This window comes from Globicephala melas, chromosome 16 (assembly GCF_963455315.2).
Source record: "Globicephala melas chromosome 16, mGloMel1.2, whole genome shotgun sequence".
In the NCBI taxonomy this organism is placed as follows: Eukaryota; Metazoa; Chordata; class Mammalia; order Artiodactyla; family Delphinidae; genus Globicephala; species Globicephala melas.
In genome coordinates, this window is record NC_083329.1 from 43,873,535 (window position 1) to 43,900,339 (window position 26,805).

Genomic DNA, 26,805 nt, shown 5'->3' on the forward strand with positions numbered 1-26,805 from the left:
GAGAATAAGGAAGGCAGTATAGTTGACCTTTGAACAGTGCAGGAGTTAGGGATGTGGTCAGAAATCCATGTATAACTTATAGTTAGCCCTCTGTATACATGGTTCCTCTATATACGCAGTTCTGCATCTGTGGATTCAACCAACCGTTGATTATGTAGTACTGTAGTATTTACTGTTGAAAAAAATCTGCATATAAGTTAGACTCACAGAGTTCAAACCCATTATGTTCAGTGTCAATTATACAGTTCTGACACAGTGACTTTTTACTATAGAGACTACCAACCATCAGCCTTCACATTAAAAAGTTGATTGGTTATACCCAACTCTAAGATTCTATTTAAATTATCTGTTTGATCTGGAGACAGGGTGGGATCAAGATGGAGTAGGAAGACCTTGAACTCACCCAGCCCAATGAACACATCAAAAATACAACTATGTATAGAGCAATTCTTCGTGAAGGAGACCTGAAGACTAGCAGAACAGCTCTTGTACAACCAAGGCTGTTGTACACAGAGTCTGGTAGGGAGGAGAAGCATCCTAGCCAGGATCCGCATCCGTAGCTGGTGATCCAGAAGATTGGGATGTCACAGGCTTGGGATTGTTCCTAAGGAGCAAGGAATTCACACCCCATATGAAGCATCCCAGTCCTGGGGTCTGTCACTAGGAAGACAGCCCTCTTAGTTGGTTTGAAAACCACTGGGGCTTACTGGAGGGCTGTAAGAAACTGAGACTCCACTCTTGAAGAGCACACACAGATTTGCTCCCAGTCCCAGCACAGACCAGCAGATTGAAAACTGTCTGGTGCTCTGGCCAGCCTGCCAGGACACCCCAGGGTACACTCCAGTCTGCACCAGGATCCCACTCCAGTCCTGCCTGAACTGGCACCATTCCCCATTAAGGTGGAGACTGCCATTGCCAACACACATGTATGCACTGGGAAAAAAGGATAGCCAGCTCAGAAGTGAAACTCCAACACCTTGGCCGCAACCTCACCTCTGACCAAAGCAAAGACTGCCACCACAATTGCACGTGTGCGAATGTACTAGGGAAAGAGCAAGCCAGCCTAGAGGTGGGGTTCCAACCCCTTGGGCCCTGACCCCACCTCTGACCAAGGTGGAGCCTGCCATTGCCATCACACATGTGTGCGTGCACCGGAGAAAAAGCAAAGCCAGCTCAGAAGTGCTGTTCCAACCCCTCAGCCCCAACACCACCCCTAACCAAGGCAGAGACTGCCATCATGCCAGGAAGAAACTTAACTTCCTTAGGGCTCCTGCTCAAGCCCCTTGGACTTGGTCCCACTTCCCAATAGGGTGACAACCACCACTGAGCCTGGGACAAGTCCCAGCTCACATCTGACTCCAGCTCTATTCCCTTGGACACTAGCCATACCTCCCATCAAAGCAGCTGCCATCAGCACACCCCAGGAGAAGACTGCTCCCACCAAAGCCACTGGGCTAACACAGACTGCATAAGGAGGCTCCCACAGAAGGACATGCCTACAAGACCATAATAGGTAACAGTTTCACCTAATTTCATAGAGACAAATAGAGAAAGTCAAAATGAGAAGACAGAGTTATATATTTCAAATGAACGGGGGGGAAAAAACCCGGGGGGGGAAATGAAACATAAGTTACCTGATAAAGAGTTCAAAGCAATAGTAAAACAAAAAACAATAAAACACACGAAACAGAAAACACACACACACAAAAAAACTTGGGAAAAGAATAGAGGAACACAGTGAGAAATTCAAAGAACTATGAAACATGAAAAAGAACCAGTCAGAACTGAAGAATAACTGAAACAAAAGTACATTAGAAGGAATTAACAGGAGATTAAGTGATAAAGAGTAATGCATAAGCAATCTGGAAGATAGAATACAGGAAATCAAATCAGAACAGCAAAAAGAAAAACTTTTTTAAATGAGGATATTTCAAGAGACCTCTGGGACAACATCAAGAATACAAACATTCACGTTATAGCGGTTGCAGAAGGAGAAGAGAAAGAGGTTGAAAATATATTTGATGAAATTATGGCTGAAAACTTCCCAAACCTGAAGAAGGAAAAAATGTCCAGGTACAGGAATTACAGAGTCCCAAACAAGATGAATCCAAAGAGACCCACACCAAGACATCATAATTGAAATGATGAAAGTTAAAGAGAGAATCCTAAAGACAGCGAGAGTAAAACAAAGATGCTTTTTCTTTTTGGCTGCATTGGGTCTTTATTGCTGCGTGCAGGCTTTCTCTAGTTGCAGCAAGCGGGGTCTACTCTTCATTGTGGTGCACGGGCTTCTCATTGTGGTGGCTTCTCTTGTTGCAGAACACAGGCTCTAGGTGCGTGGCCTTCAGTAGTTGTGGCATGTTTGCTCAGTAGTTGCAGCACATGGGCTCAGTAGTTGTGGTGCACAGGCTCTAGGGTGCGCAGGCTTCAGTAGTTGTGGCTCACGGGCTTAGTTGCTCCGCGGCATGTGGATCTTCCCAAACCAGGGCTCGTGTCCCTTGCATTGGCAGGCAGATTCTTAACCACTGTGCCACGAGGGAAGTCCATGGACTTGAATATTAGATGCTTTTTATGGTTAAATTTTATAGGTGTGATAATGGTATTGTGATTACGTAGGAGAATGTCCTTACTCTTAGAAGATACATGATGACACACTCAGGGCTGAAGTTTCATCACAAGTAAAGACATCTAGATAAAGCAAATATGGCAAAATCAGCTATTGACTTTAGATATGTCTGCTCACTGAATCTTTCAAATTTTCTATTTGTTTGAAATTTTTGATAAGGAAGAACTGGGAAATATATTGACCAAGAAAATGTTTATATTGTTTACTGAAATATTGCTTGAATATCCCATTTGTGTAAAACGTCAAATAGTTGTGCATGTTATCTAAGGTAGATGAGGCTGTGTGTGATAACCTGTTTTTTTCAGTTTGTGTGTATTTTTACTCATCTAACAATTTTGTGTATTGCAAGTGTCAACTGAAAAAGAATGCACAACCTAAAAGTTGAGAGTTATGTTTTATGAGGCTGACATTCTTAGGACTTCAAGCCGGGGAGGCAGCATCTCAAGTAACCCTGAGAAAACTGCTCTGAGGAGGAGAGGGGCAAGCCAGGATATATAGGAGTTTTGCAACAAAGGGCAGGTAGTCGGAACAAAAGATTATCGTTAATAATAATAATAATAAACTAGGTATATCAAGTTAAGGAATTTAGCGCTTTTCTACGTATGGGAAGATGCAAGAGTCTGGGCTCACTGAAACCATTCCTTTGATACGCACCTCAGCGATCTGGGGCCAGTATCCTGTGTTTTCGAGTTTCCTCAGGTCTCGCTGTGGGGAGTGGCTGCAATCCTATGGCTGCTAGATGGCAGGTATTCTTTGTTTCCTTTCTAAGTTCCCTCAGGGCTCACCGGCTCACCCTCGGAGGTGGCTGCAATCCTTGATGACTATGACCGTTGATGACTATGACATCCTTTGTTTACTGACATGGCAGGCAATATTCCATTTCTCACAAGTAATTTTGAGAAGCTGGCATCATCACACTTTATCATGATTACTACTACCGCCAATGCCACCAGCACTGGGCTGCTGTGCCTTCCTGGGAGAAGCCCTGCTACCACCAGGTTTGTTTTCAAAGCTTGCACTGCGGGTCTCTTCTCTGGTCTTCTCTTCCACCCGCGTCAGCGTCTGGGCTAGCGCAGCAACCGCCTCACACCGGCTCCCTGGCTGCGATCAAAGTGGCTCAGGTCCCACCCCCAGCTCCGGGGCGGGGCTCCAGCCGTGAGACCGGTCGGGGGTAACACCTTCGGGGTCGACAGGCCCTCTGGCGCATGCGCCGCCCTGCGCGCAGCCTCAGTCGGGGTGCGGTGGGCACTGGAGCGCGGTTGGCGCTTGGCCGGTGCGAAAGGCGGCAGAGCTTGAGGGAGGGGCGGGGTTCAGGCCCCTATCCCGGCCAGCGGCAGCTGCTGCAGTGGCTTGTTCGAGTCTGGTCCTTGTACGCTTACCCGCGCCTGCGGGTCCCCAGAGAGGCCGCCGTAGTGTTGGCGGCCACTGTGCTGAGGCCGCCGCGCACTCGGTGAGGACGGCAGGGACTCCTCGCCCTCCCACTGTATTAGTACCGGAAACTGACTCAGAGTGGCTAGCGAGTGCCTCAAGACGGCAGAGCCGGCGGAGGAGGCACATCCACATCTGCTTCCTCCCTAAAAAACAATTCTGCCTAAACGTTGTGCCCGTCCCTGCACTGAGCCAAAGGACATCGCTGTCAAGTATAACGTGGACTCTTTTCTCATGGGGCACTTGTATTTCCGGGATTCTTGGTGTCTCTTCGGGGGTCTGGGATCATAGTTCATAATGGTTAGTTCTGGGGCTGGTATGAACTGTCCAGCCTGTGTGTTTTCAATGGTACTGATTTGAGTTTACTGAAGGACCCACCCAAGATTTGGGGGCACAGGTGTTCCAAGATTTGGGGCGCTCATATAGGTTCCAACTAAAATGATTTTGTCCCTTGGGTTCAGGTCCTGATTCCTAGGAACAAAGCGGATCTTGTGAGGTAAAAGGAATCCCGCCTGGAAGATGGCTCATATGAGTGGAGACCTTCAACCAGGGCTGCAGAACAGAGGAGGATCAAGGCCAAGAAAGAGCAGACCCTAGATTTGCACAGCCGATTGCACCATGCACCATGTGATCCTTGTGCTCTGCAAGCCACCCGTCAGACTGTGAGAACCTGAGGTGTGAGCCAGGTTTCAGGAGAGGGAGCTGGGCTAAGGCAAGGGGCAAGTCTGCCCAGGAAATTATATAGTCTGGGGGAGAGAAATACCACCTACCACTAAGAAAACTTATCTCAGACCTTCCTAACAGCCTTTGACTTCTTTCACATTCTCTATTCTTTCCAGTGCTTGAGGGGGCCTCACCCTATGCCCTTTATCACCCGTGACATTGAGAGAGGTGGATGCTTCCTCCATCCTGACTTCACAGACACAGGAAGTAGTGAAGGAAAGAGCTTCCTGGACTACTTGTTTCTGCCTAGGATGAAAGATGAAAACCACTGAGCCCAAGAGGATGAATGACCAGGTCATCCCATTCGTAGCAACCTAGCCAATAGTCAGATTTTCCGACATAGTTAAGTCAAACCCAGTTTCTATTAAAAGACTGAGAAACTACTGCCAAGGTAGTTCAGGACCAAAAGATGTTCTACAGGAGGACATTTTATCCTGCTAGTGTGTGGAGCTTATAGGTAGGAGAATCCAGGAGATGCAAGGCAGATCAGATCTCTTGTGATCTATTCTTTCTTCCTCCAGCCCAACTTTGTAGTTCACTACGTGTTTCCTCGATCCACAGAAAATGAACAGATCTCAGGTGGTTTGTTTATTTTTTCCCTCCTTTGTTTACAGTGTCTTACATGAGACTTTTTAGGGTTAATAGGTTAGAATGGAAATATAGAAATAGATGAAAGTCAACTTCAGGGATAATAGGAACACATCAGTATCAGAATGAAATACTATGCAGTTATATGCAGGTTATATGCTATTACTAGACTATTCTGTGCTATCATTGACCGAATTTGTCTGATTTTTCTGATAGTCAGAAAAAATGCAGATGTTCTTTGTTACATGATTTGCATTGGCCCTTAAAGAAATCATCATGTGAATTCCTCATGAAGCATTAAGAATTCTAAAGAAAATGTTCCTTTCCTAATCTTACTGTAGGTATCATAGTAAATAATCTTTCAATGACTATGGGAAATGGGTGCAGCCAGCTGCTTGTAATTGCTCCTCAGGGGAAGCAGGACACTTTGTGCCAAAGGCGAACTCAGTCAGTTGAGGTTTCCAGGGGCTTCTCACCGTGGTCTTGTAGACCTCTTCCTCATGGTCCCACTTGATCCGGGCATAGAACCAGGGATATCTGCAAGAAAGAATGGATTATGTCACCTTCAGATAATCTTCTCTTATATTATGTATAGATTGTGCTGCAGATAGATTAAAGTTGTATTTTCTGGCACACGCTTCCCCAGTGCACTTTCACGTTTCAAACTGCATCACTTGTTGGATCTGTCTGGTGAGGAACACCGGTGACCTTATTATGACAAATGTCATTGATCTTATAGTATTTGCCTTAATTGAGCATTCTATCCAGTGGACACTCATGTTCAGTCCCTCCTCGAAAGTGTTGATTGGTTTCTGGTCTCTTCCTCTGTGATGATTTCTTTTCTGTTTTCTCAATGGAGTCTTTTTCCTCTTCTTGCCTCTTATTACTGCTTCTCCCAAGGTGTCCATTATTGGTCCCCTATTGTCCTCACTCTCCTGGTCTTGCTGAGTGATCTGTTTTCCTGTCTGGGGATGCATCATTTGCTGGGATGCTTTTCTGGCTCTCCAGCCCAGACCTCTCCCCTACCTTAGACCCAAATGGCCAACTCTCTGCTGGACATCTCTGTATAGCTCTTCTAAAGGCCCGTCATACTCTACAATCCAAAAGGAAAGTTGTTATTAACAGCTCCCCCCACTTTCTCCTTTATTTCCCATCAAATGTTATCACCAGCCAGTCCATCATCCCGGTGAAAAACCCAGTATCTATTTCTAAGTGCTGTCCTTTACCGGCTACCTGCATATCCAGTCAGTGATCAAATCTTGTTACATTCAAGTTGTTAATATTTATTTCTGTTTTTGAAATTGAAATAAAGTGCACACAGATCCTCGGGGTACAACTTGATGAATTTTTCATATGTGCTACAGCTGGATAGCTATCACCCAGCTCAAGATAAAGGCCATTTTCTGTACCGCAGAAGTCTTCTTTTCTTTCCAAGACTGTATTTGCCCACTCATTCAAAGGTAATTATTATTTTGACTTCTGTTATCATATATTACTTTTGTCTCATTTTAAACTTCATACAAATAGAGTCATGTAATATATAATCTGTTACGTCTGACTTTTACTCAACATTATGTTTGAGGTCATCCATGTGTAGCAGTAGCTTGGTTTTTTTCCCATGGTATGAATATACCAGTTTATCTGTTGTGTTCTGAAAGGATATTTGGGTTGTTTACAATTCTGGCTTTTGTACACATGTGCACTTGAATCTGAGGGATAGAAACCTAGGAGTGGAATTGATGGGTCATAGCATGCATACATATGTTTAACCTTGATAGATTCAGCCAAACGGATTTTACAAAGTAGTTGTACTGCTTGATACTCCCGCCAGCGGTATGTGAGAGGTTCTCTTGTGCCATTGCCTTGTTAGCATTTGGTATTGTTTGTGAGGTTTTCTTTTTCTTTTTTCTTTTTTAGTATTTGGTGGGTGAGTGTAATGGTATCTCATTGTGGTTTTAATTTGCATTTCTCAGATTGCTGATCATGCTGAGGATCTTTTCATGTTTTCTAACCATTTTGATATCTTTTTCTTTAAAGCGTGTATTTGTTTTGTTTGTTAAAAAAATTGATAGTTTTTCTGTGCTGTATTAACTTGGATGTTTATATTTCTAGATATGAGTCCTTTGTCAGATATGTGTACTACAGATATCTTCTTTAAGTTTGAGACTTGTTCTGAATTTTAATTAAGTCCAGTTTATCAATATTTTCTTTAATGGTTAGTGCTCTTTGTGTCCTGTTTAAAAAAATTTTTGCCCATCCCGAAGTCGTAAAGGAATTCTCTTATATTCTCATCTAAAAATTAGAATTGTTTTAGCTTTCACATTTAAGTCTATGATCTATTTTGAATTATTAGATACATATACATAAACATATACATATCTTTTTTTGAGCTATGGCTAGTCAGTTCCCACAGTACCATTTATTGAAAAGACCTTCCTTTCCCCACAGAATTGCAGTGGTGTCTGTTAGAAATCAGGTGACCATATGTGTGTATCTCTTTTTGGATTCTTATTTCTGTTGCAGTTGCCTCTTTGTCTACCCTATGCCAGTACTGCCCTGCCTTATTATTTTAGCGTTATAAAAAGTATTCATATCTGTGGATATAAGTTGTCCACTTTTGTTCTTCAAGATTTACCGTAACTACTTTAAGTCCTTTGTATTTCTTTTTTTTCTTTAATTAATTAATTAATTTGGTTGCACTGGGTCTTAGTTGTGGCAGGCAGGCTCCTTAGTTGCGGCTCGCCATCTCCTTAGTTGCGGCACGCAGGCTCCTTAGTTGCAGCAGGCAGTCTCCTTAGTTGCGGCTCCAGGGCTCCTTAGTTGTGGCTCGCCACCTCCTTAATTGTGTGGCACATGGGCTCCTTAGTTGTGGCATGCGAACTCTTAGTTGCAGCATGCATGTGGGATCTAGTTCCCTGACCAGGGAATGAACCCAAGCCCCTGGCATTGGGAGCACAGAGTCTTATCCACTGTGCCCCCAGGGAAGTCCCAGTTCTTTGTATTTCTGTATAAACTTTAAAATCATATTGTCAACGCCCTGCCCCCCTTCCCACCCTTCCCTGGGAATCTGCTGGAATTTGGTATTGCATTGGATCTATAGATTGATTTGGGAGTTAGGTTATATTAATATTGACTTGAATTTTCAACTCATGAACATGGCATTTCTCTTCATTTACTTAGGTCTCCTTTAATTTTTCTCAGGAATGTTTGATAATTTCCATGTGTACATGTTTTACTTCTTTTGTTAGATTTATTCTTAGGTAGTTCAAAAATTTTCTCCCTATTTTGGCGTTGCTAGTATATATAGTCAATTTTTGTATATTGAACTTGTTTTCAGTGACCTTACCATTTATTAACTCTAATATTTTATCTGTAGATTATTTTGGAGTTTCCTTCCACACAATTATGTTATATGGATATTTCTTACTTTTTGTCCCATTTAAAAACTTTAATTTCTTTTTCTTTATTGCTGTGGCTAGGAGCTACCATGGAATAGAATAGTACATACTTGTTTTCGTCCCAGTCTCAAGGGAAGCGTTTCGATATTTTATCATTTAGGATGATACTTGCTGTAACATTTTTGGTAGATGTTCTTGGGGAAGTTTCATTCTACTCGTGGTTTGCTGAAAGTTTTTATCATCCAATGGTGTTGAATTTAATTATTGAGTTGATTGTATGGTTTTCTCCTTTATTCTTTTAATGGATTGATATTAACATACTGATTGATGTAATTCTATTAATGTTTTGATTTTCAAGTGTTAAACCAGCCTATTTTTCCAGGAAAAATTCCCACTTGGTCTTGATATTCTGTCATCTTTGAATGTATTTCATGATAAGTTGTTTAGGATTTTTGTCTTTCTTCATGAGAGAGACTTTTATTTACCTTTTTTATAATGTTTTTGTCATGTTTTATATCAATTGTATATGGCCTCAAAGAAACATGTTAAGTATTTCCTCATTGTCTATTCCCTGGAAGTGTTTGTTGAAGATTGGTATTATTTATTACTTAGTTGTTTGTAAAAATTCACCAGTGAATTTATATAGGGCCTGGATTTTCTTTATGGAAAGTTTTTAAATTATAGATTTAATTTCTTTATATTAGGGAAATTATTTTTTAGAACATGATGTAAGTTGTAGTTGCTTCTTCCCAGCTTGTCATTTGTTATCCCCAGCTGGGAGCAGGTGCTTTTTGTCCCAGGGCAAAGCACAATCATACGAAGGGTTTCTCACATTTTGCTTTACTCTACACAAACTTCCACCTTAAAATTGCTACACTAACCCCCAGCGTTCCCATCCCCCTTACCTTAATACACTGTGTATTGTGTATTAAGGCACTGCTCCAACACACTCTTCCAAAACACTTCTCATCCAACACTACAGTTTCATTATTACTATGCTGTTTATTGTCTGTTTTTCCCTTCCTGAATGAATATAACACTCCTGAAGACTGGAGGGGGACATCATTGTTTTTCACTGTTGTAGTCTAAGTGCATAATAAGTATTGAAAAGTCGCTAAGTGAATGAATGAATGAACTTTCATGTGCCGTTTTGTTTTAGGTGTTTCCTTTGTAAGCACCATGTAGCTCAATCGTTTTAATCCAATCTAAGATTTTCTACCTTTTTGTAACAGACTTAATATGTTATTACTTGGGTGCTTCCTTGTCTTTTGTTTTGTGTTTTATACTTATTCATTCAAATATATATTTTTATATAGTGTGAGGTATAATTTTTTTTTTACAAGTAGGCACTGTACATATATTTGACTCAATTCTGGGACTTTTTCTTGTCACTGATGTATTTTTCTTTTGATTAGAGGAGCTTTGGAATAAAAAGTAATATCCCTTTATAGTTTTTATTTTGAACATACCTTTTTCCTCTTTTGAATTAAAAACATTATATCCGGGGCTTCCCTGGTGGCGCAGTGGTTGAGAATCTGCCTGCTAATGCAGGGGACACGGGTTCGAGCCCTGGTCTGGGAAGATCCCACATGCTGCAGAGCAACTGGGCCCGTGAGCCACAATTACTGAGCCTGCGCGTCTGGAGCCTGTGCTCCGCAACAAGAGAGGCCGCGATAGTGAGAGGCCCGCGCACCGCGATGAAGAGTGGCCCCCGCTTGCCACAACTAGAGAAAGCCCTTGCACAGAAACGAAGACCCAACACAGCAAAAATAAATAAATTAATTAATAAACTCCTACCCCCAACATCTTCTAAAAAACAACCAAAAAAAACCCCCAAAAAACATTATATCCGGTATATTTCCCTCCCCTCTTGTAAAAATTTTTAGGCACAACAACCAAAAAAATTGTTTGCTAAATTAAATTGTCTTAAAGTTTTATGTTAGTTTTCTTCCCCCCCAACCCCAGTTTTGCCCATTTTATGTATGAGACATACTGAAAAAAAATGCTTTTGGTTTAATTTAGTCTTCCTCATTTATTTTGGCTTTATTTTAATTTTATTCACTTAAGATTTTATCCTTATTTTTTCATACTTTTTTGATTTGTTTTTTATTTTTCATATTTCTTTCAGCTAAACATGAAGTTCATAATTATTTTCAGTCTTTATTTAAAAAATAAGTTAAAGACAATTTTTCTCTGTGACAGCTTTATTTTTAGGTCTTAAGTTTTCATGTAATGAATTTCCCCCTTTGTTTCTTTCTAGGACAGTAGTAATTTGGATGTTGGTTACTTTTCTTTGATCTAAAGTTTTTAATTTGGAGAATGTCTTATTTTATGAGTTAATGACTTTTTAGTGAGTTTTTAAAATTTTGGCTTTATAGGTCATAATCAGACAAAGTAGCTTGTAAAACCTCTGATTTGTAGGGTTTAGCAATATTGTCTCTGAAAGCACAGCATAACATAACGATTATAAGTGATGCTTTATTTTCAGATGACCTAGTTCAAATTTAGGGTGACTCTGGGAAGTTGGGTAACCTCTTTCTGCCTCAATTTTCTTATCTGTTAAATGGGAAAAATAGTATCTATGTTATAGGTTTGTCCTGAGTATGAGATAGTATGTATTTAAAATATTGTATGAAAGACATTTTTCTAAGTAACTGAATTTTAACTATCATTAGTAATTACCTGAACACGTGAGTTCAACAAACTCCATTTGATAGTCCTTTCTTGTTGATAGAGATATATTGCCTCTTACCGTGATTGTGGTTTGTTTTCTTTAACCAAATTATCTTGTAACTGTAGCAGTTTTTCTTTTATCTATTTGGACATATACAGATTTGACTTAAACCTTGATTAATTTTTACCATTTATCGTTACATGGTATCTGCCTTTGCCCCATTGAAGTTTAAGGCTGCAAATTCTGCTTAATCTGATATAAATAAGACCATGCTTGCTTCCTTTTATTTGCGTTTTCTTGTAGTATTTTGTCCGTTCCTTCTTTTTTAACCATTCTTTATCACTTTGTTTTAGATTTATTTTTTGTAAACAACAAATGGCAACATTTGGGTTTTTTTTAAAGACTAATATGGCATGTTAGTCTTGCATAAGAAATATATCCATTCCCATTTTCTGTGATAATTCGTATATTTGGTTTTATATATCTGTCTTAGTTTACTACATATTATTTTTGAGTATAACATAATGCAATATATATCATAATTTATACTATTAATTATACTTCTTTAGAATCTTTACTTTTTCTGGTATATTCAAATTTGTCATTGCTTCATTTTTCTTCTCTGTTAATTTGGTAGTTTTCTGATTTTTAGTTCTCATAGCCACCAATCCACACCTAAATATTATAACTGAGCCATATCTACTAACATATCAGATTACTTTGTTGCTCTTCTGCTGCTCCATGGTGTAGTTATTGCTACTGCTCTTCCTCCAGCCCCTCTTAGATGACCTTCGAAAGTTTCAATCCACCCATTACTCCTCCCCACACCCAGGCTCCATTTTAATAATTTTTTTTTTTTTTTTTTACGGTACGCGGGCCTCTCACTGTTGTGGCCTCTCTCGTTGCGGAGCACACGCTCCGGACGCGCAGGCTCAGGGGCCATGGCTCATGGGCCTAGCTGCTCCGCGGCATGTGGGATCCTCCCGGACCGGGGCATGAACCCGTGTCCCCTGCATCGGCAGGCGGACTCTCAACCACTGCGCCACCAGGGAAGCCCCATTTTAATAATTTATCAGTATATTACTGGCTCTGTTCTTACGGAGAGTCTCTTCTGTTTCAGGAGGTCTTCTTTAATATTATGTTATACATTTCAAATCATGTTAATATTATCCATCTAGTTGTAACCATGTTTCAATAACAAGCTCTATTGTTTCTCACTCCTTCCCCTTGCTTGAGACTTGCTTGGCAGCTTGTTAGTACCTCCTTAGTGTTTTCTCTGCAGAGATTACAGGGGTGATTTATTCCTCGAGGCCCTGCTCATTTGAACACATCTGGTTTTGGGCCTGTCATATGAAAGACAATTTATTTATGTATAATATTCCTGGATTGAAATTCTTTTCTCATAATCTCATTGTCTTTTTGCTTTCACCCCTGCAGAGGAAAAGTCTGAAGCTAGGATGCTTTTCTTTACTTTGTGAGTCAGCTGTTCTTTCATCTAGAAGCTCTTAAGAGTTTATCCTTGTCATTCAGAATTATATAAATGTATGCCTCAGTGTGTCTTTTCATTAATTCTGGGTTGGTGGTTTTCTTCCTTCAACACTTTAGATATTTCACTCCATTCTCTCCTTGCTTGCATTGGATTCTGGCTTGGATTCTGAGAAGTCGGTTGTAATTCTTATCGTTCTTCCTTTGTAGGTAAGGTTCACATTCCACCAACCCCTGGGGCCCAATACCACCCCCACCCCTTCTTTGCTTTTTTCAAGATCTTTTGTGTTTGGTTTTCTGCAGTTTGAGTAAGACAGGTTGAGATGTGGTTTTGGGGGCATTTATCTTGCTTGATATTCTCTGAGTTTCCTGGATTTTTCATTAATTTTGGAATGTTTGGTTATTACTACTTCAGGTATTTCTTCTGCTCTGTTCCTTCATCTTCTGGTATTATAATTATGCATATATTATGCGTTTTAATGTTGTGCCACAGTTCTTGGATGTTCTGTTTTTTTCATTCGTTTTCTTTTCACATTTCAGTCTGTGAAGTTTTTGTTGACCTATTTTCAAGTTCACTGGTTGTTTCCTTGGCCTGTTGTGTGATGAGTCCATCAGAGGCATTCCTTGTTTCTATTACTGTGATTTTGACTTGGAGCATTTACTTTAGATTTTTTTCTAGAATTTCTATTTCTCTGCTTATATGACTCATTTATACTTGAATGTTGTCTAATTTTTTTCATTCAACTCTTTAACATGTTAATTATCGTTATTTTACACTCCCTGTCTGATAATTCCAACATTTGTGTTGTATCTGAGTCTGGTTCTGATTATTACTTTGTCTCTTCTTCGTGTGTTTTTTATTACTTTTTGGTATGTATTGCAATTGTTTTTTGAGAGCTGGACATGTATCTGGTGATAGAACTGAGGTAAATAAATTTTTAGTGTGAGGATTTGTGTTAGTCTGGCTAGGAGTTGGGCTGTGTTTAATGTTTGTTGTAGCTGTAGGCGCCAGAGCCTTCAAATTCCTTTAGTGTCCTTGTTTTTGACTTCCCTAGATCACTGGTTTTTCAGCTTTGGTGTCTCATACCTAGAGGGCTTATTAAAACACTGTTCACTAAGTCCCATGCCCAGAGTATCTGTTTCTGTAGATGCCTTAATCTAATGCTGCATAAGAAAGCACTGCAATATTTCACAGCTTAAAGGCAACACGAAACACTTATTGTCTCACGTAGGGGTCTCATGAGGCTGCAGCCATCTGAAGGCGTGACTGGGGCTGGAGGATTGGCTTCTGTGATGGCTCACTCACATGGCTAGCAAATTAGTATTGATGTTTGACAGGAGACCTCATTTTTTTCCCCATGTAGACTTCTCCATAGGGCTGCTTGAGTGTCCTCATGATATGGCCGCTGGCTTTACCCAGAGAAAGTGATCCATGAAAGAACAAAGTGGAAGCAGCAGTGTTCTTCTGTGACTTGGCCTCATTGGTCATACTCTGTTATTTCTGCAAGATTCTATTGGTTACAGAGGTCAGCCCTATTTAATGTGGGAGAGGATTGTACAAGGGCATTGGGGGAGGAGGTGATGACCATCTTGGACACTGGCTATCATAGTAGGTCTGGAATGGGGCTTGAGAATTTTGCATTTCTAACAAGTTCCCAGCTGATGCTGATGTTGTTGACTTATGGACCACACTTTGAGAACACTGCCCCAGGGAGTACCCAAGAAAAGCTATTGGAATGTGGGAAGGAATTATTAGCATATCGATGTTCAGATATTTGTGTTTTAAAAATAAGAATGAGATTTCATGTACATATAAAGATATAAATAGCCATGCTGGATGAGTGCTCAAACTTTAATTAAGGGATAAATGATCAAATGTTTTGAAACCCTTAGGCTGGAGGACATATCCACAATAACTTGTAATCTTGCTTATAATCTTGCTCTTAATTATGTCTGTGAGGCTTTATCTTAATACATCTCAAACCCTTTTCTCCTACTGTATAGTTCCATTAACTTATCAAGTATTCTTTTTTTTTTGAGCCATGTGTTTTCAAATTTATCAAGTATTTTTTAATGCTTCCATGCCTTTTTTTTGTGTCGTTGGCCCATATTTATAAAGAATATGTGATTCATGTGTCAAGACTTAATACTTTACTCCTCCATAAAACTCAACCTGATAATACAAAATAAAACTTAACATTTCTTCCCCCTTTGCAACTACCCATTTACCTTTCAGAGACTTTTTATCATTGCTTCTATAAAATTTATTGCAGATATTTATGTTTAAATATGTTTTCTGACCTGAATATAAACTCCTTGAGAGCAGGATTAACCTTTTATTTTTCTTTGTATTCCCAGAAATTGGGACAGTTCCTGGAACACTGGCAGGAACTCCTATGCTCTTTGTATGAATTAAGAAATTAATACACTGGCCAGACCTTATACCATGATTCCTCATTTTCCCACAACATATAGTACTGAGAGAAGGGATCCTACATTGCATTTTCTCTTCAACTATTAATTGTGAACATGACCAGGTGTTAGATCCCCAACATATTGCATGCTATTCAGTTCTGGTCACTGTAGATTGAACACAGATGTGCTGTTTCAGGGGCCAGTGTCATTTGAGGATGTGAGTATGGGCTTCACTCAGGAGGAGTGGCAGCACCTGGACCCTGCTCAGAGGACCCTGGACAGGGACATGATGCTGGAGAACTATAGCCACCTCATCTCAGTGGGTAGGGATTGTATAATTTGTAACTCCAAACAATATTTGTTTCCTTTTTAGCTGCTGATATAGGTGGTTTCTTTGTAGAGATTAATAATTTATAGATTTGAAATTCAGGAGTCAAAGGTGATCCCTTTCGGGCACTACAAAGAACACTTGTGTTCTCTTCCTCAGTGAAATGTTCCAGTGGATTTATTTTCGTGCAGGCTAACTTTGTCCTCCTTTAAAGGTCCTGAACCTCAGGCCACCTGGTCCAAGTCCTGTGTCATTTTCCATTCACAAGGTATTGTGTTACCAAACCAGAGGTGATTTTCAAATTGGAGCAAGGAGAAGAGCCATGGATGTTAGAGGAAGAGTCCCAAAGTCAGAGCCACCCAGGTGAGTTAGCATAGACTTTACTGTAACCTGGGAGAAACTGGATCCCAGGGAGTTAGTTCAGATGTTGGCATGTTTGAGATTTTTTAGGAAATTTTTTTTAGAGTTAATAGAACTTTGGAAGTGACCAAGAATAATTGGCCTTCGTGCCTCAGATGCATATATCACCCTGGCGGATAAGAGCTAAATGGTTTCTTTTTGGGTTTTCTTCCAAAAATCCAATCCTTGCCTCTCTCATTTTAAATATTTGTTATTCTTTCTACATCAATTTCATTTGTCATCTTTTAATCATATATTATGTATTAATTCACTAAGTATTAATTTGACATCTACCATATGCCAGGTTTGTCTGTGTGCTGGGTTGCAACTGCTAACAATATAATGACTGCATTTTAGTGGCAAAAGAGAATGAAATGTGGTACTCTTTATGAAAGTGATCAGGAAAGAGCCTCTTTAAGATCAATATTATAATTAACACAGATCTGAATGGAGGGGGCCAGTGGATTTTGAATATTCCAGCCAGATGGTATACCCTGTGCCATGAACTTGAGGCCGGAGTGTTTAGTGTCTGCAGAACAGGATAGCATTTGCCAGGGTGAATAGAGATCAGAGAGTTAGAGATGATATCAGAGAGGTAGTTGGTGCCAGTATTTGGCTTTACTGGCTATCGAAAGCTCCTTAATTCTTTTTTTTTTTAAAGATTTATTTATTATTTATTTATTTAATTTTTTTTTTTGCTGCATCAGGTCTTATTTGTGGCATGCAGGATCTTTATTGAGGCGCGTGGGATCTTTCATTGTGGTGTGTGGGCTCTTTGTTGTTGTGCACAGGCCTCTCTCTAGTTGTGGCGGTGGGTTTTCTCTTCTCTAGGTGTGACTTGCAGGCTCCAGGACGCATGGCCTCTGTAGTTGTGGCGCGCAGGTTCCAGAGTGCATGGGCTCTGTAGTTTGCAGCATGCAGGCTCTAGTTGAGGTGCGTGAGCTCAGTAGTTGTGGCACGCGGGCACATTGTGGCATGTTGCCCCACGGCATGTGGGATCTTAGTTCCCTGACCAGGGATTGAACCCGCATCCCCTGCATTGGAAGGTGGATTCTTTACCACTGAACCACCAGGGAAGTCCCGAAAGCTCCTTAATTCTAATTGAGATGGAGTCATTGGAAGGTTTTGAGCAAAGGAGCACATGTTCTGATTTGCTTCATGTATACCCCTGGCTGCTCTACAGTGGAAATGTTGACAGAGGGGGTGGGGAGGAGGGATGAGTAAAGTCAAGGAGAGCAGTTAGCAGTTCTCCATGTGAGGGATTGTGGTGCCTTAATACCGGCTTGGAAATAGAAAGTAAAGTGACATGATTGGATTCTTGATGTATTTTGAAGTTGTAGCCAAAACAGGATTTGTTGTTAGATTGGATTATGGGTATGAGAAAAAGAATAATCAAGAGAAAAACTGAAAGGTTTTTTTTCCTGAGGCACTAGATGTCTGGTAGTACCTTTAACTCAGACAGGGGAACTTGAACAGAAGCAGTTCTGGGAGGAAACAAGTAAAGATATGGGTACGTTTATACAAATATTATCTGTATAAATTACAGATGATCCCCAAATTACAGTGATTCAACTCATGATTTTTTGACTTCATGGGTTCAAAAGCAATACCCATTCACTGAAAATTGTACTTTGAATTTTGATCTTTTCCCTGGGCCAGCGATATGTGGTGGTAAGATACTCTCTTGTGATGCTGGGTAGCAGCAGTGAGCCATAGCTTCCAGTCAGCCACATGACCATGAGGGTGAACAACCTTACAACCATCCTGTACCCATACAAGTGTTAGTACAGTATTCAGTGAACTGCATGAGATATTCAACGCTATTATAAAATAGGCTTTGCATTAGATGATTTTGCCCAACTCTAGGCTAATGTAAATGTTCTGGGCACGTTTAAGGTAGGCTAGTCTAAGCTATGAGGTCAGTAGATTAGGGGTATTATATGCATTTTTGACTTTTGATATTGCCAAGTTACAATAGGTTTATGGGGACATAACCTCATTGTAAGGCAAGGAAGATCTGTAGTAGCAATGTTCTGTTGAGTATACAAACAACAAAAATAAAATATTGAAAAACAATAGCATGTAAATAATTTATCAGTTGACCAGACTGGTGTTCTAAAATCCTTTTATTTTTTAGAAGTGTTGTTGAGTTAAATATGAATGGTAAAATTTAATGAGTAAATGCTAGCAGAAAGTAATGTATAACTTCTAAACTTTTGAAGGTAAGAAAATAGAAAAGAAAAAATATACATATATTAGATCAGACCAAAAAAGAACAATGAAAGAGAGGGGAAAAGCAGTAAAAATTAGAATAAGTGGAAACTGTAAGTGAAATGAAGGAAACCAACCTAGATATTTTAGTAATTACAATACATTCAAAAGGACTAAAACCTCTTGTTAAAAGACAGATATTGTCAATTTGGATTTTTTACAAATATAGGTATATGGTGTTTGAAAAGTACATATGTAATATAAAAAGAAATAATGGACTGTATTCCATTATTGGAATGTAGAAAGGAATAGTGATATACTTCAAATATTAAACAAAATAGAATATTAACCGTTGGTATACCATCAGGGATCCAGTGTACCCAATTTTTGTTTTTGAATTTCTTTTTGGAACAGTTCTAATTATTTGCAAGGGTTGTTGTTTTATGACTTTCATAATTTCTTATAAATTAAAATAAAATTTTAACTTGAATGAACAAAGAGAAAATTTACTTATATTTTTAAATGGAATAAAACTCAGTTTATCTTGCAATTTCCACATGGGTGACTTGGTCCCATTTATAAATCTAAGAAATATGGGATTGTTGTGATCTTATTTTAAAGTATTTTGAAATGTTTTGCTACTTCATCCCCCTAGCAATTATTCCAACATTACTCATTAGTTATGTTCAATAGTGCTAAAATACACTAAAATATAAGAAAATGAATGATGGAATTTCTTGGAAGGATAATGCAATAGTGAGGTAAATCCTCACCATTATATCATCCTTCAGTTTTCTTATTCAGTTCTCTGAAGTATTGCTTCAGCTGTAATGAAGGGATGAAAGAAATCTGGAGACCTTATTTGTTGTTTCTTTTTAAAATTTTATTTATTTATTTTTTGGCTGCATTGGGTCTTTGTTGCTACATGCGGGCTTTCTCTAGTCACAGCTAGCAGCTGCGCGGGCTTCTCTTGTTGCAGAGCATGGGCTCTAGGCATGCAGCCTTCAGTAGTTGTGGCTTGTGGGTTCAGTAGTTGTGGTGCATGGGCTTAGTTGCTCCATGGCACGTGGAATCTTCCTGGACCAGGGATTGAACCCATGTCCCCTGCATTGACAGGTGGATTCTTAACCGCTGCACCGCCAGGGAAGTCCCCCTTATTTGTTCTTTCTTTCTTTCTTTAGATTTCATTGAATATAGTTGAGAATTTAGAATTTTTATTTTCTGCCTTTAATTGCAAAGGGCAGAAAATTGACATAAGGATACTTTCCACAATTATTAGACAAATCAGAAGATGAGTGTAAAGAGATAGGGAAAAGTACTCTAGACCCTAATAACGGTGGATAATTGATTGTATAAGTGAAATTCAGACTGTAAGTTTTTTTTTAATAAATTTTATTTATTTATTTATTTATTTAATTTATTTTTGGCTGCATTGGGTCTTTGTTGCTGCACACAGGCTTTCTCTAGATGTGGCGAGTGGGGGTTACTCTTGGTTGTGGCACACGGCCTTCTCATTGCGGTGACTTCTCTTGTTGCGGAGCACAGGCTCTAGGCACGTGGGCTTCAGTAGTTGTGGCTTGCAGGCTCTAGAGCGTAGGCTCAGTAGTTGTGGCGCACAGGCTTAGTTGCTCCGCAGCATGTGGGATCTTCCTGGACCAGGGCTCAAACCTGTGTCCCCTGCATTGGCAGGCAGATTCTTAGCCACTGCACCACCAGGGAAGTCCCCAGACTGTAAGTTTTAGATGATATGCTAGATGAATAAAGATGTGCCTCTGATCCTGTTGTAAGAATAGCCTGAATGTATACTTCATTTAGGCACTACTATTCATTGTGAATCCCCATGAGAATGCAAATATAGCCTAGGCAATAGTTTTCCTTAATGAAAATGAGTACTTTCTGAAATTTAATTTGGTGGTGTTATGTGGAATAGAAAAGAGGAGGATGAGGTTGTAAGCATGTACATTAGTGAGGCTCTTGCTTTGATAACGACTAGGCCCTGATTTAATTGTTCCGAGTCTAATTGTTCCTTGATATCTCCCCTTACCATCATTGTCTATTAATTTTCCTTGTGATTCTACTTAATATTTGTTGAGTTGTTAGGCTGATTCTATTACCTGTAAGTTCCCCACCCCAAGATTAAGCAGTCATTCAAACATTTTAAATTTATTGTTTGTGTTTATTTCGAATTCTCTATTTTTGAATGTCACAGTTAAATTCAGGTATAATTGGCATACAACATTTTAGTGTCAGGTGTACAATGTAATGATTTGATATTTGTATATATTGCAAAATGATCACCACACTAAACCTTTTTGAAGTGTCAAATTATTGCATTTTGTCGCCAGATTCCCCATTTTTCACTACTGCAAGTTATTTATTTATTTTTCAAACCTAGAGGAGCAAGGCAGTATGCCCTTGAGATTACTTTCATAGCAAATGACTGGGCTAGAATAAGACATATGACTATGTCTTCTCTTCATAAGAAATATATTAACATGTATAAACTATGGCAAATTATTTTCATTTCTATACTTCTGCATAGTTGACCTGATGGAGAAGAGCCAGGAAAAGGAAGACCAGCATTGGTGGAAAGTTGATTTTGTCAACAACAAAACACTGACTAAAGAGAGAAATAGTGTATTAGGAAAAGCATTTTCTCTGGGTACAAACTCTATTTTATCAAGAAAAATGCCTGGTAAATATGACTCATATGGAATGAATTTGGATTCTCTTTCAGAACTAATCATTAGTAATAGACACTCCTTTGTAAGGCAGCCTTATGAGTTTAATACACATGGGAAATTACTCCTCTGTACAAAGCACAGGTCATTCTAGAGAGAAATCTTTAGAATATGATAGAACTGGAAAAGCCATTAGTCAAAATAAGGACATATTTCAGCATCAAGATACTCAAACTCTGAAGCTTTCTTCTGAATATAGTGAATGTGGGAAAGCCTTCAATGAGGGGCAACTTTCATTACCCATAAGAGAGCAAGCTCATGGGAGAAGCCCTATGGAGGTAATGAACATGTCAAAGCCCTTTCTGATAGACCAACATTCATCAGGGAACTCATACAAGGGAGAATCACTATGAATTGAATGATTGTGGGAGGTGGTCTGTCGGTGAGAAGTCAACTTTAAATAAGCACTATGGAGTTATCATGGGGAAGAGATACTGTGAGTGTATTGAAAGTGAATAGTTTCAGAAAGAAGTCACTCCTTCAGCGAATTTATAAAGGAGAGAAAACCTTTAACTGTTATGAAGATTGGGAAGTATTCTGCAAGAACCCAAATTTCTTGCAGCATCAAGAAACACTTATAGGGAAAGAAGTCTATAAAATTAATCAGTGTGCTACTGCATTTTACAAGAAGCCAAAGCTTCCTACATATCAGAAAACAGATGTAAGAGAAAAACTCTATGAATGTAGTGAATGTGGCAAAACCTTCAGCCATAAGTCATCTCTCATCCTACATCAGAGGATACACAGAGGGGAGAAATGCTATGAATGCACCAAATGTGGGAAAACCTTTGGGTATAGGTCAGGCCTCGCAGTACATCAGAGAACACACACAGGGGAGAAACCCTGTGAATGTAATGAATGTGGAAAAAATTTCTGTGAGAAGTCAAATCTCCATGTACATCAGCGAACACACAGAGGGGAGAAACCCTATGAGTGTAATGAATCTCAGAAAGCCTTCAGTGATAGGTCAGCTCTCACAGTACCTAAGGGAATACATACCGGGGAGAAACCCTATGAATGTAAGGAATTTCTCCCAGAAGTCAAACTTCATTAATCATCAGAGGACTCACACAGGAGAGAAACCCTATGGATGTCACAAATGTGGAAAATCCTTCTCTGTGAAGTTGAAACTGAGGGAACATCAGAGAACACACACAGGAGAGAAGCCTTATAAATGTAATGAGTGTGGGAAAACTTTCTACCATAAATCATCCCTCACAGTACATCAGAGAACCCACACAGGGGAGAAACCCTATGAATGTAACCAATGTGGGAAAACCTTCTACCAGAGTCATTCCTCACAACACATCAGAGAACACACTAGGGAGAAACAGTACAGGTGTAATGGAACCTTTCACCAGCATCTCGATTTCAGTAAACAGCAGAGAAACAGCACTAAGAAGAAATCCCTGTCAACATCCTGAAACCTTCACCCTCTTGTTGGACTCATTGCATAGCAGAAACAACCTGGGACTGAGGTGGGGGACCCAGTATATATGAGAAACCTTTTGCCTAGAAGTGACATTTCATTGAGTAACAAATAATATTTGATAACTTTATTAATATTTTGAAGATGTTACAGTGTCAAAAAAAGTTTAAAAAGGAGGCCTTTTGCAGAATATGTATAAGTATGCTATGTAGAGAAACTTTTCATGATAGGTTTGCTTATTGGAATGCAGCATTGTAGGAAGTATATGTATATTTGCTTAATAACTCATAAAGTTTTTATTTCATAATTTTAATATGAATATGAAGTGTATAAGTTGTCCCATACTTAATACCTATGTAATTTTTTGTTTTAATTGAAATTTTTATTGAGATAATTGTAAATTGTAAGATACAGTTGTAAGAAGTAATACAGAGAGACCTCATGTACCCTGTACCCTGTTTCCCCCAATGGTAACATCTTGTAAAAATACAGTACAAATATCAGCCAGGATAATGACATTATTGATATAATCCACCAATTAGTTCAGAATTTCTCAATTTTATTTGTACTCATTTATGTGTAGGTATATTTAGTTCTGTGCAATTTTATCACATGTGTAGGTTTATGTATCCACCATTGGCTGTGGCATCTGTTGACTGTGTTATCTATGACCACAGATATTTCATGATATTCAGGGGTTATTAGTTTCTCTGGTATTATAATTATGTTTTTCAAAAGAGTCTCTATATTTTAGAGATAGAAAAATAACATATGCTGCAGCATTCAGATAATTGAAATACAGGCAACAATACCATGAGCTTGGAGATATATATGTATTTAATTGGATCATCTGTTCTTTCATTTCCAGGATTTGTTTTTATAACTTGTATATTTATTTGTTGACTACATTAGGTTACAAATACTTTCTCCTAGACTGTGGCTTATCTTTTAATTTTATTTATGCTATATTATACTGTATAGAAGTTTTAAGTTTTGATGCAAATATAACAATCTTTCTTAGGTCTAGAAATGCTTTTCTAGACTGAGGTTGCAAAGATATTCTTCCAAAAGACTGAAGTTTTGCTTTTCATGTTTATATTTTTAAATCTGTCTGGATTTTTTTTTTTTTGGCGGTACGCAGGCCTCTCACTGTTGTGACCTCTCCCGTTGCAGAGCACAGGCTCCGGACACGCAGGCTCATCGGCCATGGCTTACGGGCCCAGCCGCTCCGCGGCATGTGGGATCTTCCCGAATCGGGGCACGAACCCATGTCCCCTGCATCGGCAGGTGGACTCTCAACCATTGCGTCACCAGGGAAACCCTGGAATTTTTTTTTTAATGGTATAAATTAGTGATCTACTTTCTTTTTTTTTGCAAATGGAAAAGTCAATTGTCTCAGGGCCACTTTTGAAGGTCTGTATATTCGTTTTCCAGGGCTGCAGTAACAAAGTACCACGAACTGGGTGGGTTAAAATAATAGGAATTATTCTTCCAGTTCTGGTGATTAGAAGTCTGAAATCAAGATGTCAGCAGGGCCATGCAGTCTCTGAAGGCTCACGGGGAGAATCTCTTCCATGCCTTTCTCTCAGCTTCTGGTGGTGGCTCTCCATCCTTGGTGTTCCTTGGCTTACAGCTGCATAACTCCAATCTCTGTCTCCACTGCCTCATGCATTCTCCCTTCCTGTGTCTAGGTCTCTGTGCCCCTTTTGGAGCCAGCAAGGCCATGGCCCTGTCTGCTTGCCCAGAACCTCAGGCGCAGCCTAGTTGCCTCAAACCTAGCTCCTGCCGGTGCGCAGCACACACTGGTGGAACTGAGCAGAACCCTGCACCCACCCCTATCCCCCTGCCAAGGGCAAAGGCCCCTCCATATCCCCTGCCTCTTATTTACAAAAAAGTACTAGATCTATGGCTAGCACAATTTCAAGAACTTGGCCTTAAGAGAACGGGATTAACAGTGTTGCTCATAATAATCTGTATCTTTGTGGGCATCAAAATAATTGTAACTTGTTCTGCCCGTATATGTAAATGGTCAACTACAATTGTCAGTAAAGACATACTACAGACCCGTGTCGACATCTTCCACTCTAAGTATATGGTGCCCTATGTCAGCATGAAGTTACAGAAGACAGACCTTCGACCATAATCCAATAAAAATGGAATGATGTTCTGACAAGTGGGGATTTGTAAGCAGCTTTTGGCAGGAAAAAGCTCTTTGCCGGAAAGAGCTCTCTGCCAGAGGCCGCTTTTGTCTTGTCACTAACCTTAAACCAGGTGCCCCCATGCTCTACTTATCTCTGGCCCTATTGATCACATAATACCTTGCCTAATCTGTTGGTTCTTTCCATAGATCAAAGAAGTAGAAATGAATAAGTAATTAACACATGACCCGATCTCTTCCCTAGCTTCCCCTTCAGTAATCTTGCGAGAACGAACTGTGTGAACAAGACAGTATTGAAAGAAAGATCATAAGAAGTCAACAAGCCTGCATGATAAGCCTGCATTCAGTGGGGGATGGCGATGCCTCTGACCTCCTGTCTCAAGGATTAACTGAGATTACTTACCTTTTCCCTTTAAGAACTTCTCATGGCTGAGCAGAATCTTGGGAGGTGGTTTTTGGGGAGTCCACCATCTCCCCAGCATTCTGATTAAAAGCAACTTTCCTTTCTACCAACATTTGTCTCTCTTGAGTATTGATTTCTGAGCAGCAAGCATCCAGACCTGATTTGGTAACACTGGGATGGCAGCACAAGGTGTGCGGAGGGTGGGGGTCTTTTCTTTTTATTGCCTTGTTGCACAGGCTAAACATCTGGGACAACGTTGACTACAAGTGGTGAGTAGACATCTTTGCCTTGTTCCCAGTCTTAGGAGGAAACCGCTCTTTATTTCACCATAAAATATGATGTCAGATATATGTTATTCCATAAATGCCCTTTATTAGATTGAGGATGATTCCTTTAATTCCTTTAATTTGACAGTTTTAAATCATGAATGTGTTGAATTTTTTCAAATGCTTTTTCTACATTATAAAGATATGGTTTTTCTTTTTTAGTATGTTAATATAATGAAATACATTGATTTTGAATGCTAAGGCAACCTTGCATTTCTAGGATAAATCCTATTTGGGCATGATGCATTACCATCTTTTATAGATTAGAAGTTTCAATTTGCTATTTTTTTAAAAGAATTTTTGCATCTATGTTCATGAGAGTTATTGATCTATGATTTTCTTTTCTTGTGATGTCTTTGTCTGGCTTTGGTATGTGGGTAATGTTGACTCGTAAAATAAGTTGGAAAATGTTTATTCCTAGAAGAGTTGGTGTACAGTTGTTACTAGGTCTTCCGTAAATGTTTGGTAGAATTCACTTGTGCCATCTGGCCTGTACTTGTTTTTGTGGGAAAGTTGTCAGCTACAAATCGTTTAAATAGGGCTATTCAGGTTTTCTCTTTCTTCTTGAGTGAACTTGGGTAGTTGTACCTTTCAAGGACTTTTTCTGTTTCAACTCTTCAGGTATCTTTCTGTTAGCAATTTCTAATTTAATTCTATTCTGGTGCTAGAATATACCTTGTATGATTTCCATTCTTTTAAATCGTTTGAAACTTGTATTATAGCCCGTATTATGTGCACTTGAAAAGACTGTGTATTATGCTGTTGTTGGAGTATTCTATAAATGTTGAGTTAGTTGATAGTCATTTTCTGTCCATTTGTGCTATCAATTACCTGAGAGTGTTGAAATATCTAACTATAATTGATAAACTGCCTACAGCTATTTCATGTTTTTATTTCATGAATTTTGAAGCCCTGTTATAAATGTATTGGAGCTACAAGATAACTGCTTTGCTGTTGGATGGTCTCTAGGGGCCATTCAACAGGGCCATTTCTACAGAGAAGAAATTTCCCGTCTCTTGCTGGAGGGTAAATCCCTGGTTGACAATGCACAGGGGTTGCGGAGGAGGGCAAGTGTGTATGGAATGAGGGGAATGTCCCGTATACGACTGGCCACTAATTTCACTGCTTTCCTTTCATGTCTCACTTCTGTCCTCCACAGTATTAACCATTTCTGAGTCTGGAGCCAAGCTGGTTCCTTCTTGTCCTTAATGCAAGTAGTATAAATGGTCTCTGCTTCTGCTCTGATACAGTAGCTGTCCTCCTTCCATATTTCAAATTTTTATTGAGACCTCCTATTTACTGGTGGTTTTTCATTTGTTCTCTTCATTGCTGTGGTATTATAAATGTAAAAACTTTCTAGGATTTTAATGCTGTCCAGAGAGATGTTTAACAAAAGCACACTTTCTAGTCCTTTTCCCTTAAGCATTTTGCTTAGCTGACTAAACCCTGAATGATTTTCGTAGCCCCTGCCGA

General features: G+C 39.5%; 1 protein-coding gene across 1 annotated transcript; it reads left to right on the forward strand.

Moving 5' to 3' along the window:
* Window positions 1-15,805: 15,805 nt before the first annotated feature.
* On the forward strand, window positions 15,806-26,119 carry LOC115845805 (zinc finger protein 182-like). The gene is given in 3 exon segments (XM_060286876.2): window positions 15,806-16,028; window positions 20,818-22,036; window positions 22,038-26,119. Coding segments are annotated over 2 exon segments (1,014 nt in total). The 5' UTR covers window positions 15,806-16,028; window positions 20,818-21,425; the 3' UTR covers window positions 22,441-26,119.
* The last annotated feature ends 686 nt before the right edge of the window (window positions 26,120-26,805 follow it).